Source organism: Sarcophilus harrisii, chromosome 2, assembly GCF_902635505.1.
Source record: "Sarcophilus harrisii chromosome 2, mSarHar1.11, whole genome shotgun sequence".
NCBI lineage: Eukaryota > Metazoa > Chordata > Mammalia > Dasyuromorphia > Dasyuridae > Sarcophilus > Sarcophilus harrisii.
In genome coordinates, this window is record NC_045427.1 from 218,473,281 (window position 1) to 218,489,291 (window position 16,011).

General features: G+C 38.5%; 1 protein-coding gene across 2 annotated transcripts in view; it reads right to left on the reverse strand.

The window, feature by feature from the left end:
* The window catches only part of LOC100921823 (scavenger receptor class A member 5), an 82,280-nt gene that overhangs the window by 51,739 nt on the left and 14,530 nt on the right, over window positions 1-16,011 (reverse strand). The window contains exon 3 of one of the 2 annotated variants that reach the window (XM_031951477.1): window positions 3,820-3,954. In XM_031951477.1, the coding sequence (XP_031807337.1) occupies window positions 3,820-3,954 (135 nt within the window). The remainder of the gene's footprint in view (window positions 1-3,819; window positions 3,955-16,011) is intronic. The other variant, XM_031951478.1, reaches the window with a different exon arrangement.

The window sequence follows — 16,011 nt, forward strand, 5'->3', positions numbered from 1 at the left end:
GTTGTGTGGTCATTAACTCTTCAAATTCTATTTAAGGAGATAGGGATAGGACAGACATTTCCCCATTTCCTACCAGGAAGTACTCATTTTGGACTTCTTTGACCTTGCCCCATAGCCAAGTACCTGCCCTATCCTTCAGTTTTGTTTTGTGTTTCCTTCCCTTAGATTGTGCTGCTTGAGGGCAGGGACTGTCTCTTATTTAGGGTGGTACCTAGCACATAGCTGGTGTTTCATCAGTGTTTATTGACTATTAATAACCATATATGTGTGTATGTGTGTGCAAATATAATCTTTCTGGTTTCAAGTCTTGCTCTTTAACCACTATACCATACTACTTCTTGTTTAAATTATTACTGAAAATTAATATAAAGACAAAACAGATGCCCAGCAATTGGGAAATGGATTAACAAATAATGGTATTTAAATGTACAATCAATGTGAAGAATACAGAGAAGCATGGGAAGGCTTATAAGAACTGATACAGAGTAAATTAAACAGAGCAAGAAATTAAGAAAGCAATGTACAGTATACAAGACTACGACAATATAGTAAAAAGAACATCAACAACTGAATGCTGGGTCATTATTATGACTAGACTTGGCTTGAAAAAGAGATGAGAAAATATATCACCCTAACTTCTTTGAAGAGGAGAGGGACTATAGGTGGAGAATGTTGTCTATATTGTTTGACTTAATTGATATATTGGCTAGTTTTGTTGAACTCTGTTTTCTCTCTCTTTAAAAATTCTTTTTACAAGGGATATCAGAGGGGTAGGGAGATAGAAGGTTCTATTTGAAAATGAAGGTGATGTATGTAAAAAACAAAAGGTATCAATAATTTTTTTTAATTGTGTTTTTTAAAAATTGAGGGATTATAGCACAATAACTTGGTTTCTCTGTTGACCTGAGACACTTTCCAAACCTTATGAAAATTTGTTATGGTCATGGCAGCCAAGCCCACAAAAACCAAGACCCCTTTTTCTGTCTGGGCGGCCCAAGAGTGCATTCAAATCATCCGCTTGCTTGACTTGGCCTTCACACATCCCTCCTTGGACACCATCCCTCGGGCTGAGGGATGACTCACCAGTGTGCTGCCTTTGTTAGTGTTGGAGGCCGACCAGGTTAATGGTTGGTGGTACAGACTCCACCATACTGCAGGCCTTCAACTTTGCAAGGATCAGATCTCAGCCTCCTCATTATCTGTGGCCGAGGGAAGAGCCCCACCTGGTGAGAAGTGAGCCTACTTATGGGAAGACCTACCTGGCTTTTTGTCCAATATTTAGTAGGAAGAGTCACTGGCCTTGCTTGGGTCCCAGAACCATGCTAACCTTTGGATTCCTACCCCAAGGCTAACTCGAGGACCCCACCCTTTCTGCCTGGCTAAATGCCCTGCTCTCACCAACCACACCCTTCTCTAGATGGTTTCACCCCTTTGGACAAGGCTGGAGCCATGCCTGAGCCTCCCATAGTATGATTGTGTAGAATCAGGGATTCCCAGTGGGGCAGGACCTCCAGGGGTCTTCTTCCTCCATGTCCTTCATTTTATAGATGAGGAAACTGAGCCTGAAAGGGTTACATTGCTGTCTTGTCTCAGGTCATACAGGTAGATGATGGATTCATTCAGAATCAGGATTCATGTTTGGTTCATGCCAGGTTTTCTGATACTAAATCCTCCAATTAAACCACACTCTTACTTCTACTGAGGAAGGTGAGTTTTGAGAATATGACCCTTGGATCAGGGAAGTGGAGAATATCATTTGTGCCTTTATGTTCTTAAAAGAATGTAAACCCCTTACTGACAGCTAGATAACGGAATGAACAGAGTGCTGAATCTGGAGTTAGGAAGATCTAAATCCAAATGCTTCCTCAAACTTTTTTTTTTAATTTATTTTTAATACACAGTGTTTTATGAATTATGTTGGAAGTGAAAAATCACAGCAAAAAGGAAAAAACATGGGAGAGATAAAATCAAACTCTTACTAGTTATGTGACCCTAATTTCTCTTAGCCTCAGTGTACTCCTCTGTAAAGTGGGGATAATAAAAAACCTACATCATAGGTGAAATAGTATACATATATCACTTTGCAGACCTTAAAATGTGTCATTAATTGTTTTGAACTCCTTGAGAATAAAATGACCTATTTTACTCCTAGAACCCAGATTAATAACTGGTACATAGTAGGCACTTAATAAATGCTTAATCCAGTTTAATTGAATTGACTGGTTTGGAAGAATATGGTATTAGCTAGCCAGGATCATGGGTTTCATCCCTTTATACAGGATAGAGCTTGCCATGTTCCAGAACCTCTAAACGCGATCATCCACCTTGCATTACATACCATTGGTCATAAGGAGGAATTGTTTTTAAAAAGTATGGGTGAATTAGTTCAAACTCATCCCTTTGACTAGAAAAAAACAATAAAGTATAGACCCATTTTCACGTATGAAGAGTGGCATTGAACTCAGGCTCAGAAGAGACTAGGGTTTCAAACATGCTCCTGATATTAGTTGCATTTAACCACTCTGAGCCTCGGTTTACCCAAATGCAAAATAGGAATGATAATAATAGCACCTACCTCACCAGTTTACTATGAAGATCAAGTGAGAAAACATATGTAAAACACTTTGCACATATGCTATGAAATATTAGGTATCATCCATTTTCAAAATTATAATTAAACCTGTCTACAAATAGGCTTTTTTTTTTTTAAATCACTAAATTATGGTAATCATGCCACCAAGCCATAAGCATTTGCTAAGTGTCTGGTATGTGCCAGGCGTTCTGAGGGGTCCTGGAGATATGAAAATAAAAAAGAATTGATGATGAAACCTTTCTCCTTTCAGCAAAAAGGTAGAAGACCATAGGTGCTCAGTGAATATAGATTGTAAGACAGAGTCAATGTGATGGTTTGTTTTCTTATATTTCTCTGTTCCAAATTTCTTCTGCTCTGAATCCTCCCATTATAATAATAATAAAAAAAGGACCCAGTTAAATAAAAACAACAGACACAGTGGCCATATTTGACAATGTATATGACATTGAGTCCTAGATGACTGCATCTCTTTATTATATGGAAGAAGATGTATTTCATTATCTGTTCTCTAGGACCATTCTGGGTTTTTTTAGTTACTCTGAATTGGGCTTCCTTTTAATTTTCATTTCATTTACATTGTTATCATCTTTATGCATATTGTTCTTTTGGCTTTGTTTACTTCACTCTGAATTCATTCATGCAAATCTCCCCAGATTTGTGAAAGCATTTTGCAAACAGTAAAGTGATCCATCCTGTAGAGGTAAAGGAGTCCTCTAAAGCTAAGCTGGAGTTGCTGATTTTTTTTTTTTTTTTTGCTTGTGTGTTTGGGGGTTTTCTTTGTTTTTGCAAATGGAGAAACTGAGGCACCTGGAATCAAGTGGATTGCATGAGGCTGAAGAATAATAGAGGGAATTTATAGTGGTAATATATAGCTTACTAAAATGGGAGCTTCTTAAGGATATTCTTTCATTTTTGTCTTGATATCACTAGTATCTACCAGAATATCTATAACATGGTAGTCATTCAATAAATATTTGCTGGATTGAATTGAAGTCATAGATGTCATATCCCCTGAGAGCCATCATTCCAAAAACATTCATGAACAATCAGAAACTGTGCTGGACTTTAGAAACACAAAGACAAAAGTGAACCAATCCTTGCCCTCAAGGAGCTTACATTCTTCTGATTACACTGATGTGCTGTCATGGCTTTGTCTCTTTGCTCTTACTACTGCCCTGAGGATCTATGGTTTATCTATGGTAATTAAAAAAAAAAAAAAGATTTACTCTTGCCTGCCATGATGAAGATGCCCACAAGAATCAGGAAGACCAGCAGATAGAGGCCCACGACAGCATACTTCAACATGGTCAAGGATCCAAGCTGGGCACAGCAGTTCCCTGATCTCCTCTTACTTCCAGGACCTAGGAAACAAGGTTAGGGGAAAAGAAGAAGAGGATGGAGAGAAGATATGAAAACTTCATGAGCCTTGTTTCTTTTTTAAAAATTAATTTTTAAAATTCAAAAATTAACATTACTCTCATGTCCCTCCCCTCCACAATGAACCATCCTTCGTAAAAAAGAAAGTAAAAAAATATTTCAGCAAAACTACCAACCCATCAATGGACACTGATGATGTATGAATATTACATACCCATGATCCCCCACTTCTCCAAAGAAGGGAGGATGGTGTATTTTTTCCATCTTTTCCATGAGCCTCATGTCATATACCAACACACTTACCTACTCCCAAACACTCCTCTGACATATGCACGCTACAACACTTCCATGATACCTATGCAGATCAATCTCAATGACACAATTATCAACTCTTACATACTCTTTCTTTTCCTCTCTTTACCTCTTCTCTTATTCTTTCCCTCATCTCTCTCTCTTTCTTTTCTTCCTTCCTTCCTTCTCCCTTTCTCTCTCCCTCTCCCTCCTTCATCTCTCCTTCCTTTCCTCTTCCTTCTCCTCCTTACTTCTTTCTTCCTTTTTCTTCTCTTCCTCCTCTTTTTCCTTGTCTTCCTCCTCCTCCTTTCTTCTTCTTTTCTTCTCTCTTTCCCTCTCTCTCTGTCTTTGTCTCTGTCTCTCTCTTCCTCTCTCCCTCCTGTCCTCCCCTCCCTTGCTACCCTAATGCACAGATTTTTTATGCCAATTCAAACAACAGCAAAAGACTTCAGTAAGATTGGATTAGCCTTTACAAAGCTTCATTGTGCTGGTCTATCTGGGAAGAGGGGAAGTTTAGATTAGACAGAAAGAAAAACAACATCATTCTATCCTCTGCAAATACCCATAGTCTCCATAGCTTTCAAAAGGAAGAGCCACAGAATCTTCAGAGCTGGCAGTAACTTTAATATGACCCTTTCACTTTCTGGCTGAGGATCCTGGCTCAGATATGTTGAGTGACTTACTCAAAGTCATAGAGCCAGTTAGAAGAAGAGACAGAATAAGAAGCCAAATTTTCTGCTGTCCAACCCAGGTTCTTTTCATGGCCTTAGTCTGCCAAGGAAACTTTCTCTCCAGAAATTGAACCCACATAGCTGAGATATTATCAGCTTAGATATTTGGAAAATCCTTATTGATGTTCAATAAATACATTTTTAAAATAATGGTATTATCTCCTTCCATTCATTGAAGAGGCGGGATTTATGGGGGTGGAATATCATATATACTTTCATTTGTGATCAGAGTATTGATTGGTTTTGTTGGGCTGATTTTCCCCCATTTTGTTCTTTAATCTTAGGTAACAAAAGATGGCTTATTGAGTAGGCAAGGGGATGGATATACTCAGATGTGAATGTGGTATGACAATAAAGGCATCAATTAAAGTAATTTTTTAAAATAATATTGGCAAAAGCAATAATTGAGTCATTGAATCTAGCTTCCGATCCTAGCTCTGCAATTTATTAGCTGTGACATCCTAAGTAAATCATTTAACCTCATGAACTAGATCATCTCTCAGATCCCCTACAGCTCTAAGTCTATGATCCAATGAGTAAGGTTTGGGGTCTCCAGAATCATCCTTGGAAGTAGTTTTTTTTACAATTAAAACAAACTTCCACAATCTGGACAGGTGTAATTACATCCTTTAAAAAAGTATTTTTAAATATTTGCATTCCATTAAGCAGCTAAGCTGCTTATGGAATGTCTTCAATAAATCAGCATTTACTATGACTTAAACAGGACTTGTGGTTTGGAGCACTATACAATTATCACTCTCCCTAAACTTCAATTGTTGCTAATTGCTGCTTGGACTAACCTTAGTTTCTCCCTGAGGCCTGAGGAGAACACGTCTTTCTAATTCACCCTAGGCTTTTCTTGGTGTTCCAGGTTTATCAGGCATTTGTCCAAGACTCCAAGCCCTCTATTTGGCTTTCAGCCATAAGCCCTTGCAGGCATCTTTTCTTCACTATTTGGCATTTTAAATCCTTCACAGTCTATCTAGCTCCACCCTTATTATTATCCACCCAGACTTATTATACATTATTGTCCTCTATGCACTAGATGTACTGCCAACAGGCCCTCTGGCAGCTCCTTATGTGCAACATTCCCTCTCCCATCTTTCTGCCTTGGCATAGAGGGGCCTCCCTCTCTGGGATGCCCTCTCTCCTCCCTTCTACCTATTACAATCCCTGCTTCCCTTTAGAATTCAGTTCCAGTACCACTTCCTATATGAGACTTTTCCCGATTCTCCTAACTGCTAGAGCCTCACCCACAAAATGACCTTACATTTATTTTATGCAACATTTCTGTCTATGTATGTGTGTACCTATTGATTCTCCAAAAGAATGTAAACTCCTTGAGAGCAGAGACTATTTGACCTTTTTGCTTTGTATCTGAGGAACTAGCATAGTGTCTGAAATATAAAAAAAGGTGCCTAACGAACGCTTGTTGGTTTGAGAGAGAGAGACAGAGAGAGAGAGAGACAGAGAGAGAGAGAGAGAGAGAGAAACAGAGAGAGAGAGAGAGAAACAGAGAGAGAGAGAGACGTCTGATATAGTACTATGCAGTGGGAAATAGTACACAATGGTATGAAGTTGTGTATAGTAATATAATGTGCTGTGTAATGGTAAGAAGTGGTAAGTAATGCTGTGAAGTAGTATATAGTGGTATATGGTGGTAAGTAATGGTATGAAGTGATGTTATATTAAATGGTATATAGTGATATAAAGTGGCATATAGCAGTCTAAGATGGTATAGGGGCCATGAAGGGGTATATAACGATATAAGGGGGTGTAGGGTAAGGAGAAGCAGTACGTAGTAGTGTGAGACACTATGTAGCAGTTTGAAGTGGTATATATTGGTGTGTTAAGGTATGTAGTGACATGTAATAGAGAAGAGAGGTATATACTGGAGAAGTGGTATTTAGTGGGGTGCAGTAATATATCGTGATATGAACTGATGTGATGTGTAGTAGTGGGAAGCAGTATATCGTGGTATGAAGAGTAATGAAAAAAAGGATTTAACACAGGCATGGCAACTGGATTCAAATCCCCCATAGACACTTACTAACTCTGTAGCAGGTCTCTCTATCCCTGGTCTCACATCTCCAATGCCTTTAGACATCTCAAACTGGATGCTCTGTAGACATCTTAAACTCGAATAGGCATTAGAACTGAATTCATCTTTCCCCCCCCAAACTCATCTTTCTTCCTAACTTTCCTATTATTTTCCTATTACTGAATCACCATCCTCCCAGTCACATAAATTTGTTCACAAGACACCTCTATTTGCTTAAAATAGCAGAAAGAAAATTTCTATTATCCTTTCCAGGTTCCCCATTTTCAGCTCCTGCTTTCTCCATCACTTTTCTGAGGGGCCAAGTATTGACTTGGGTATGGCATATATTCAAATACTCCTAGCATGAAAAAACACTTTTATCCACTCAGAACAGAATGATTTTACTGTCCCTTCACTTGACTAGAGTGCCCCTGGTTTCCCCTGTTCTATCTTGTTAAATGCCAGCACTGAATCTATAGCCAACCTGGATGCTAACCTATTGGATGCCACTAACTCACTATGTGATCTTTGGTAAGTCATTTCACTTTTTCCAGGTCTCTGAGATCCCTTCAAAGTCACAATGCTATCATTTACAGAGATAACAAAGAAAAACAAGACAGCTTAAAAAAAACAAACAAATTTCCTAAGCCTCAGTTTTCTCATTTTTTAAATGAGCATGAAACTTGTATTACCCACATCACAAGGCTGTTGTGAAATGCAAATAATTGGGTACTTTATTGTCTTAAAAATTTGATTTGTTATTATCTACATTTAATTGCTCCCCTTACCAAGCAGCCCACATAGGATTAATCCTTTCCAGTTACATCCCTACATACATTAAAAACAATTTAAATGGCTTGCCATAAAGTTTTTAAGAAGATCATTCTCCACTTATGATTTAAAAAAAAGGATAACATGAATTATCCTGGCAAAACACTTAGGAATATGTGCAGGGAAGGCAGACAAACTAAGGGAGAGAAAAGAAATCAACACAACTGCCAAAAAAAGACTGATTTTCTTTTTCAGGCAGTAGCAATACCTCCTTAGGAGAATGAAATGCAGATGAGACTTTCAAACTCTTTAACATGGATGGAGTACTAATGAAGGTACAAAATCCTTATGATCCAGTGACAAGACAATTCTAGAATGGGTTTCAGAAGACCTGTTTCTATCACTTATTCATAATGTCTGAGTCTCAGCTCCTTTATCTTTAAAAAGGAGAACAATATGCTTAAACACACTACTTCCTAGTGTTGACTTGAGCTTCAAATTGAAGCGATGTGTCAGAGACCCAAAAAGAGCAGCTGAGGATGGTTACTAAATTCTTCTGTCCAAGACTCAGGGAGACCACAGCATGATCCATCCCCTAAGATATGTAAGAACATACATCTTTCCCAGGGAGTACATACCCAATAACCACAGATAAAGAACCCCTGAATCCTCCTCTGTGCTCTTACATTGGTGTCTTAAGGTGTCTAAAGATGATGTGCATTCCAATCAAGCCAACTAATTCCAATAGATTTTAAATCTTAGCTTGTTGATCTTGGACAAATCACCAAACTTGTTTGGTCTTAGTTTTCTTATCTGTAAAACAAAGCCATTAAACTAGATGACACCTAAAGTTCCTTTCAATCCCTATGATTCTATGACCCCAAAATTGCCTTCCATTGACAGAGGATGGGATCTATTCAAGTGCATGTCCACATTGATGCATTGTTGGTGGAGTTGTGAACGAATCCAACCATTTTGGAGAGTAGTTTGGAACTATGCTCAAAAAGTTATCAAACTGTGCATACCCTTTGATCCAGCAGTGTTACTACTGGGATTATATCCCAAAGAGATTATAAAGAAGGGAAAGGGACCTGTATGTGCACGAATGTTTGTGGCAGCCCTTTTTGTAGTGGCTAGAAACTGGAAACTGAATGGATGTCCATCAGTTGGAGAATGGCTGAATAAATTGTGGTATATGAAAATTATGGAATATTACTGTTCTGTAAGAAATGACCAACAGGATGATTTCAGAAAGGCCTGGAGAGACTTACACGAACTGATGCTGAGTGAAATGAGCAGGACCAGGAGATCATTATATACTTCAACAACAATACTAGATGATGACCAGTTCTGATGGATCAGGCCATCCTCAGCAACGAGATCAACCAAATCATTTCTAATGGAGCAGTAATGAACTGAACTAGCTATGCCCAGAAAAATAACTCTGGGAGATGACTAAAAACCATTACATTAAATTCCCAATCCCTATATTTATGCACACATGCATTTTTGATTTCCTTCACAAGCTAATTGTACAATAATTCAGAGTCTGATTCTTTTTGTACAGCAAAATAATGTTTTGGTCATGTATACTTATTGTGTATCTAAGTTATATTTTAATATATTTAACATCTACTGGTCATCCTGCCATCTAGGGGAGGGGGTGGGGGGGGGTAAGAGGTGAAAAATTGGAACAAGAGGTTTGGCAATTGTTAATGCTGTAAAGTTACCCATGTATATATCCTGTAAATAAAAGGCTATTAAATAAAAATTTTAAAAAGAGAAAAAAAAAAGTGCATGTCCAGCCTTGGGGGCAGGGAGAGGGGAAGAAGTAGAAAGTAGAAGGGAAGGGGCACAATGAGAACCATAACACTTGTGTTTTCACTGTTCACTCTTAGGTACTAAATTAGCTCATGCCCTGAGACTATAGCTCTCCCCTCTGGTAGGCAGCCAGGCCAGTGGCCAAGCCACCTGAAAGGTCAGCCTGCCTTTACCGTTCCAACAACTGTAATTGTAAAAGCTCACACATGGCCAGAGAAGCTGGGTGTAGCAGTGGGGGGGGTGGGGGGGGGGTGTGTGTGTGAGGGAAACTCTGATTCAGGGAATTCCTTAGTTCTATAATAGAGTGAGAGAGAGGGAGACAAATCAATCAATAAATTAAGAGGCATTTATTAAGTTCCTACTATGTGCCAGGGAGTACTGAGGTTTCAAAGATAAACTTGACGCCATTCCTTTTAAAAACTTACACTCTGTTCCAAATCACTATTAATCAGAGAAATGCAAATTAAGACAACTCTGAGATACCACTACACACCTGTCAGATTGGCTAAGATGACAGGAAAAAGTAATGATGATTGTTGGAGGGGATGCGGGAAAACTGGGACACTGATATATTGCTGGTGGAGTGTGAAATGATCCAGCCAGTCTGGAGAGCAATCTGGAATTATGTCCAAAAAGTTATCAAACTGTGCATACCCTTTGACCCAGCAGTGTTACTACTGGGCTTATACCCCAAGGAGATACTAAAGAAGGGAAAGGGACCTGTATGTGCCAAAATGTTTGTGGCAGCCCCGTTTGTAGTGTCTAGAAACTGGAAAATGAATGGATGCCCATCAATTGGAGAATGGTTGGGTAAATTGTGGTATATGAATGTTATGGAATATTATTGTTCTGTAAGAAATGACCAGCAGGATGAATACAGAGAGGACTGGAGAGACTTACATGAACTGATGCTGAGTGAAATGAGAAGAACCAGGAGATCATTATATACATCAACAACGATACTGTATGAGGATGTATTATGATGGAAGTGGATTTCTTTGACAAAGAGACTTAATTCAGTTTCAATTGATCAATGATGGACAGAGGCAGCTACACCCAAAGAAAGAACACTGGGAAATGAATGTAAAATGCTTGCATTTTTGTTTTTCTTCCCGGGTTATTTCTACCTTCTGAATCCAATTTTCCCTGTGCAACAAGAAAACTGTTTGGTTCTGCACACATACATTGTATGTAGGATGTACTATGACATATTCAACATATATAGGACTGCTTGCCATCTGGGGCGGGGCTGGAGGGAGAGAGGGGAAAAATCAGAACAGAAGTGAGTGCAAGGGATAATGTTGTAAAAAATGATCCTGGCATGGGTTCTGTCAATAAAAAGTTATTATAATAAAAAAATTAAATTAAAAAAAAAAACTTATACTCCAACTGGGAAAAATAGCCATGTACACATATCTAGGCATATATAAACTATAAACAAGGCAACTGGGAGTGGGGGGCATCAGCAACTGGGGAGACCAGGAAAGGTCTCACATGGAAGGTATCATTTGGGCTGAATCTTGAAGGAAACTAGAGCAGAAAAGAGGAGGAAATGAATTCTAAGCAGAGGGATTCTTAATGCAACATTTTATGTGGGAGGTGACCCCTCCAAGTCCAGCTAATTCTCTTACCAGAGAAAGGGTCCATGGATGACTTCTTTTGCCCTTTCCCATTAGTATTTTAGCTAATCAGAGAAGTTGGCTAAATATCAGTCACCTTGGAAGATCCAGAGAGTCTGGCTCTGAGAGACTAAGACTTGAGACAGACACATTTCCAATGAAAACATGATAAGGGGAAATGGAATCAATCAATTCTGAGTGGCCTGGGGGGGGAGGGGTAGCATGAATGCTGAGAGGACTCAGAAAATGGGGTGGCCAGATGGTCTGGGAGGGAGAAAGTTTAAGGAGAACTTTCCTGAAATGGGGCAGAGAATAGGAGCTAGAGTTGAACTGTGAGTAAGGTCAAAGGCCCCAGGACTTAACAGATTACTAAAAATTGTAAGGAAAACCTCACAGCAATCCAGAAAGTCCTTTCTTTCTGACTTCAGCATGCCCCAGATAGGCAACACAGTGATGTTGAGTGAATAGAATATTAGAGTCAGGAAGAATCAAGTTCAAATTCTGCTATGTGGCTGTAGTGAATCATTGTATTTTTGCCTGCTTTGGTTTCTCAAATTGAAAAATAAGGATAATTATAGCATCTAGCTTTCATGGTTGTGAGGATTAAATGAGATAATATTCGTAAAGGACTTTTCTCACTCCTGAAGTGGAAATGCTCATACTGAAAATTTAAACTTTGGCACATCACACAGGTCTGAGCTGATTTCTACACATTTCTCAGAGTAGGTCTGTTACGCCTCCAAAATCAGCAAATGTTACAAATCAGGGTTTGATTTATGGTTTTTTTAATTGTCTAGACTTAACGAAAGTGATGGAGAAAATGAAAATAATATAGATTAAGCTTTCAAAGTGTTTCCTGTGTTTTTGGACCAGCAACCCCCTGAAATGATGGTTTGTTGACCATCAATTGATCACTAATAAATAATGTTCTATCATTACCCCTTAAGTAACATGGACCAGGAAATATTCAGCAGGGATCCACTGATAAAGAGGTATATGATAATCAAGTTGAGGAGACAAAAGGTTCATTTGGCTCAGGTGAATACACAGAGAGATGGAGTAGGATGATGTGATGGAAAGAACATTGACTCTGGAGTCAGAGGACCTGAGTTCAAATCCTACCATTGACACTGTGTCACCATGGTGAGTCATTTAGCCACTTTGGTCCTCAGTGTCTCCAGATGTACAATAAAAAGGTTGCACTAGATGATCTCTGAAATTCCAACTCTGAATCTATAATTCTTTTGTTTCTTTTTTGCTGAGGCAATTTGGGTTGTGACTTGCCCAGGGTCACACAGCTAGGAGGTGTTAAGTGTCTGAGGCCAGATTTGAACTCAAGTCCTCCCGACTTCAGGGCTGGTGCTCTATGTGCTTTTCCTTCTAGCTGCCCCTAAATCTACAATTCTTTAAAAAGAAGGGTGAAGTGAAGTGGCTCAGTGGACAGAGCATCTGGCCTGGAATCAGGAAGATATGAGTTCAAATCTTACCTCAGTCTTTTATTAACTGTGTGGCCCTAGGCAAGTTACTTAACCATGCTTGCCTTAGTTTCCTCATCTGAAAAATGAGTTGCTAATTTATAAAAAATCAAGCCATTTTCCAATTGAAAAATGGTCAAAGGATATGAACAGACAATTCTCAGATGAAGGAATTGAAACTATTTCTAACCATATGAAAAGATGCTCCAAGTCATTATTAATCAGAGAAATGCAAATTAAGACAGCTCTAAGATACCACTACACACCTGTCAGATTGGCTAAGATGAGAGGAAAAAATAATGATGATTGTTGGAGGGGATGCGGGAAAACTGGGACATTGATGCATTGTTGGTGGAGTTATGAACGAATCCAACCATTCTGGAGAGTAGTTTGGAACTATGCTCAAAAAGTTATTAAACTGTGAATACCCTTTGATCCAGAAGTGTTACTACTGGGCTTATATCCCAAAGAGATCATAAAGAAGGGAAAGGGACCTGTATGTGCACGAATATGTGTGGCAGCCCTCTTTGTAGTGGCCAGAAACTGGAAACTGAGTGGCTGCCCATCAGTTGGAGAATGGCTGAATAAATTGTGGTATATGAATATTATGGAATATTATTGTTCTGTAAGAAATGACCAGCAGGATGATTTCAGAAAGGCCTGGAGAGACTTATACAAACTGATGCTGAGTGAAATGAGCAGGACCAGGAGATCATTATATACTTCAACAACAATACTATATGATGACCAGTTCTGATGGACCTGGCCATCCTCAGCAATGAGATCAACCAAATCATTTCCAATGGAGCAGTAATGAACTGAACCAGCTACGCCCAGAGAAAGAACTCTGGGAGATGACTAAAAACCATTACATTGAATTCCCAATCCCTATATTTATGCCCACCTGCATTTTTGATTTCCTTCACAAGCTAATTGTACAATATTTCAGAGTCTGATTCTTTTTGTACAACAAAATAACAGTTTGGTCATGTATACTTATTGTGTATCTAATTTATATTTTAATATATTTAACGTCTACTGGTCATCCTACCATCTGGGGGAGAGAGTGGGGGGTAAGAGGTAAAAAATTGGAACAAGAGGTTTGGCAATTGTTAATGCTGTAAAGTTACCCATACATATAACCTGTAAATAAAAGGCTATTAAATTTTTTAAAAAATGAGTTGGAGGAGGAAATGGGAAACGATTCCAGTATCTTTGCCAAGAAAACCCCAAATGGGATCACCAAGAGTCACACATAGCTGAAAAGGACTGAACAACAATGAGAGATTAAAGGGTATTTACTAAAAAATAACCAGGATAAAAATAGGATAAGAAAATCAATTGCCTACTGCAATAAAATGAAGGAGGGTTAGCTTCTATGGAGTCTATGGTGAAGATCAGATGGAATAGACCTTTCTAGTTCTGGAGAATTTTCAGTGAGCAGAGGGAGTTAAGTGACAAGAAAATGAATATCATCTTATCTCACTTATGGTACATGTCAAATTCAATCTTTATTGTCACCACTCAAGAGAAGAAAGAAAGGGAAAATTCTTTCATTCCAAGACCATATTCCTAGAACTAGGCATTCTTTCATTCATTTTCTTTAGGGCCTAAACTAGGAGAACAATAGAACTTATCAGTTGAGGTACTTGAGGTCCAAATGGAGACAAACCTGAGTTTTCCAGAGACCAGAATGAAGATTGAAGCTCAGAGCTTAACCTGACACCTCACAATAGAACTGTGGGTAAAGACTCATTTTCTCCATCACTTTCGTTAACTAGAGCTTTTAAATAAGGATTCCTATTGATATGAAACATACTTAGGACAGAGCTTTGTATTTAAAAGCAATACATATGGGGTATGCTATTGTTATAATATGTCTGTAACAATTCAACTTAGACTAAAGTGAGTTGTCCATTCAGATTCAAGTAAGTAGCGATTTAATTGACTATGTGGTAATTGGAGCATTTAAGGCTAATTGTAGATTAATGAATCTAAAGTGACATAGATAGGGTTGGAAAAGCAAATAATCAATCAGTGCAATATATAGCTTAACTTCCACAATAGCTATAACTAGTTCAAATTTCCCTCTGATATCATGTTGTGGAAAACAAACCAAAATCAAGACTCTAAAACTATAGCTCCCAGGTTAATATCAGAAGTCAAATGGAAAGACCTGTGACATAAAGAGGAATGACAGTGTGGGTAACAATAGAATGGGCAGGAGGCCTAGAAGGAATGATAGTTTAATGCTCTAAACCTGTGGTGTGAGAACTTTTGTTCTCAGTATCTTCATGTTGTTAAAAAAAACTATCGAGGATCTGTTCAAAGAGTTTTTGTTCACATGGGTTATATTTATAGCTATTTACTATATTAGAAATAAAAAATGCTTTGAATTTGTAGACCCTCTGAAAGGGTTTCAGAGACTCCAACAATTCTTTGGACTACACTTTGAGAACCACTGACTCTAAACAATTGTGAAGTTGTAATTGTGTATTACTTGGGCTATGTGTATTTTGTCCCCCAAATTCCCTGACTGGTAGTAAAGTTGAATCATGCACTGAGCTGCCTGTGTATACTGGACTGAATGGGCAAAGTGGGAGATCTGGAAGCAAGTGAAGGAAAGAACTGATAGGGAATAACTCAACTGTAAGGTTCAAGAAGTCATGGGATATAGCCTAAATATCTTTGTTTACTCACAGGGCTACACATAGAGGGCTCAATAAATTTTGAAAGATTGGATCAGGGAATGAATGAACCAAAGTCTTTCAATAGAAAAATCTTTCTTTCTCTTGTATCTTTTGGTTGGTACCAGTAAAGATGAAGCAAAACAAATAAGATAGATGTTATGCCTGAAATACCTCCTAAAGGTCAGCCACTAGTCACATCTCTGTGTGCCCTGAAAGTTCTTCTCAAAGCTCATCATCCCTATAATGTTTTCCCAGAATAGGAGATAACAATTATTCTTTAAGATGCAGTAACACAAAATGTCTATCTATTCACCCCATGACCATCTTGACATCTTCTGACATCATCTACTTCTCCTTCACTTAGACCAGAATCCTTCATTCTAGACAGGGAATCCTAAACACTGGACCTAAAAAAGACATGCCCCCAATACCTGGAGAAGTTAATCCACTAACCTTTGGTTCTACTCTCTTAATTTATGGCTATATGTGTATGCACGCATACTAACCCTCTACATCTGGATGACTCCAGACTCCAGGTTTCACTTTCTACTCGGTCATCCACTCAATCATCCAACTGGCAATCTGCCTGCACATAATATTTC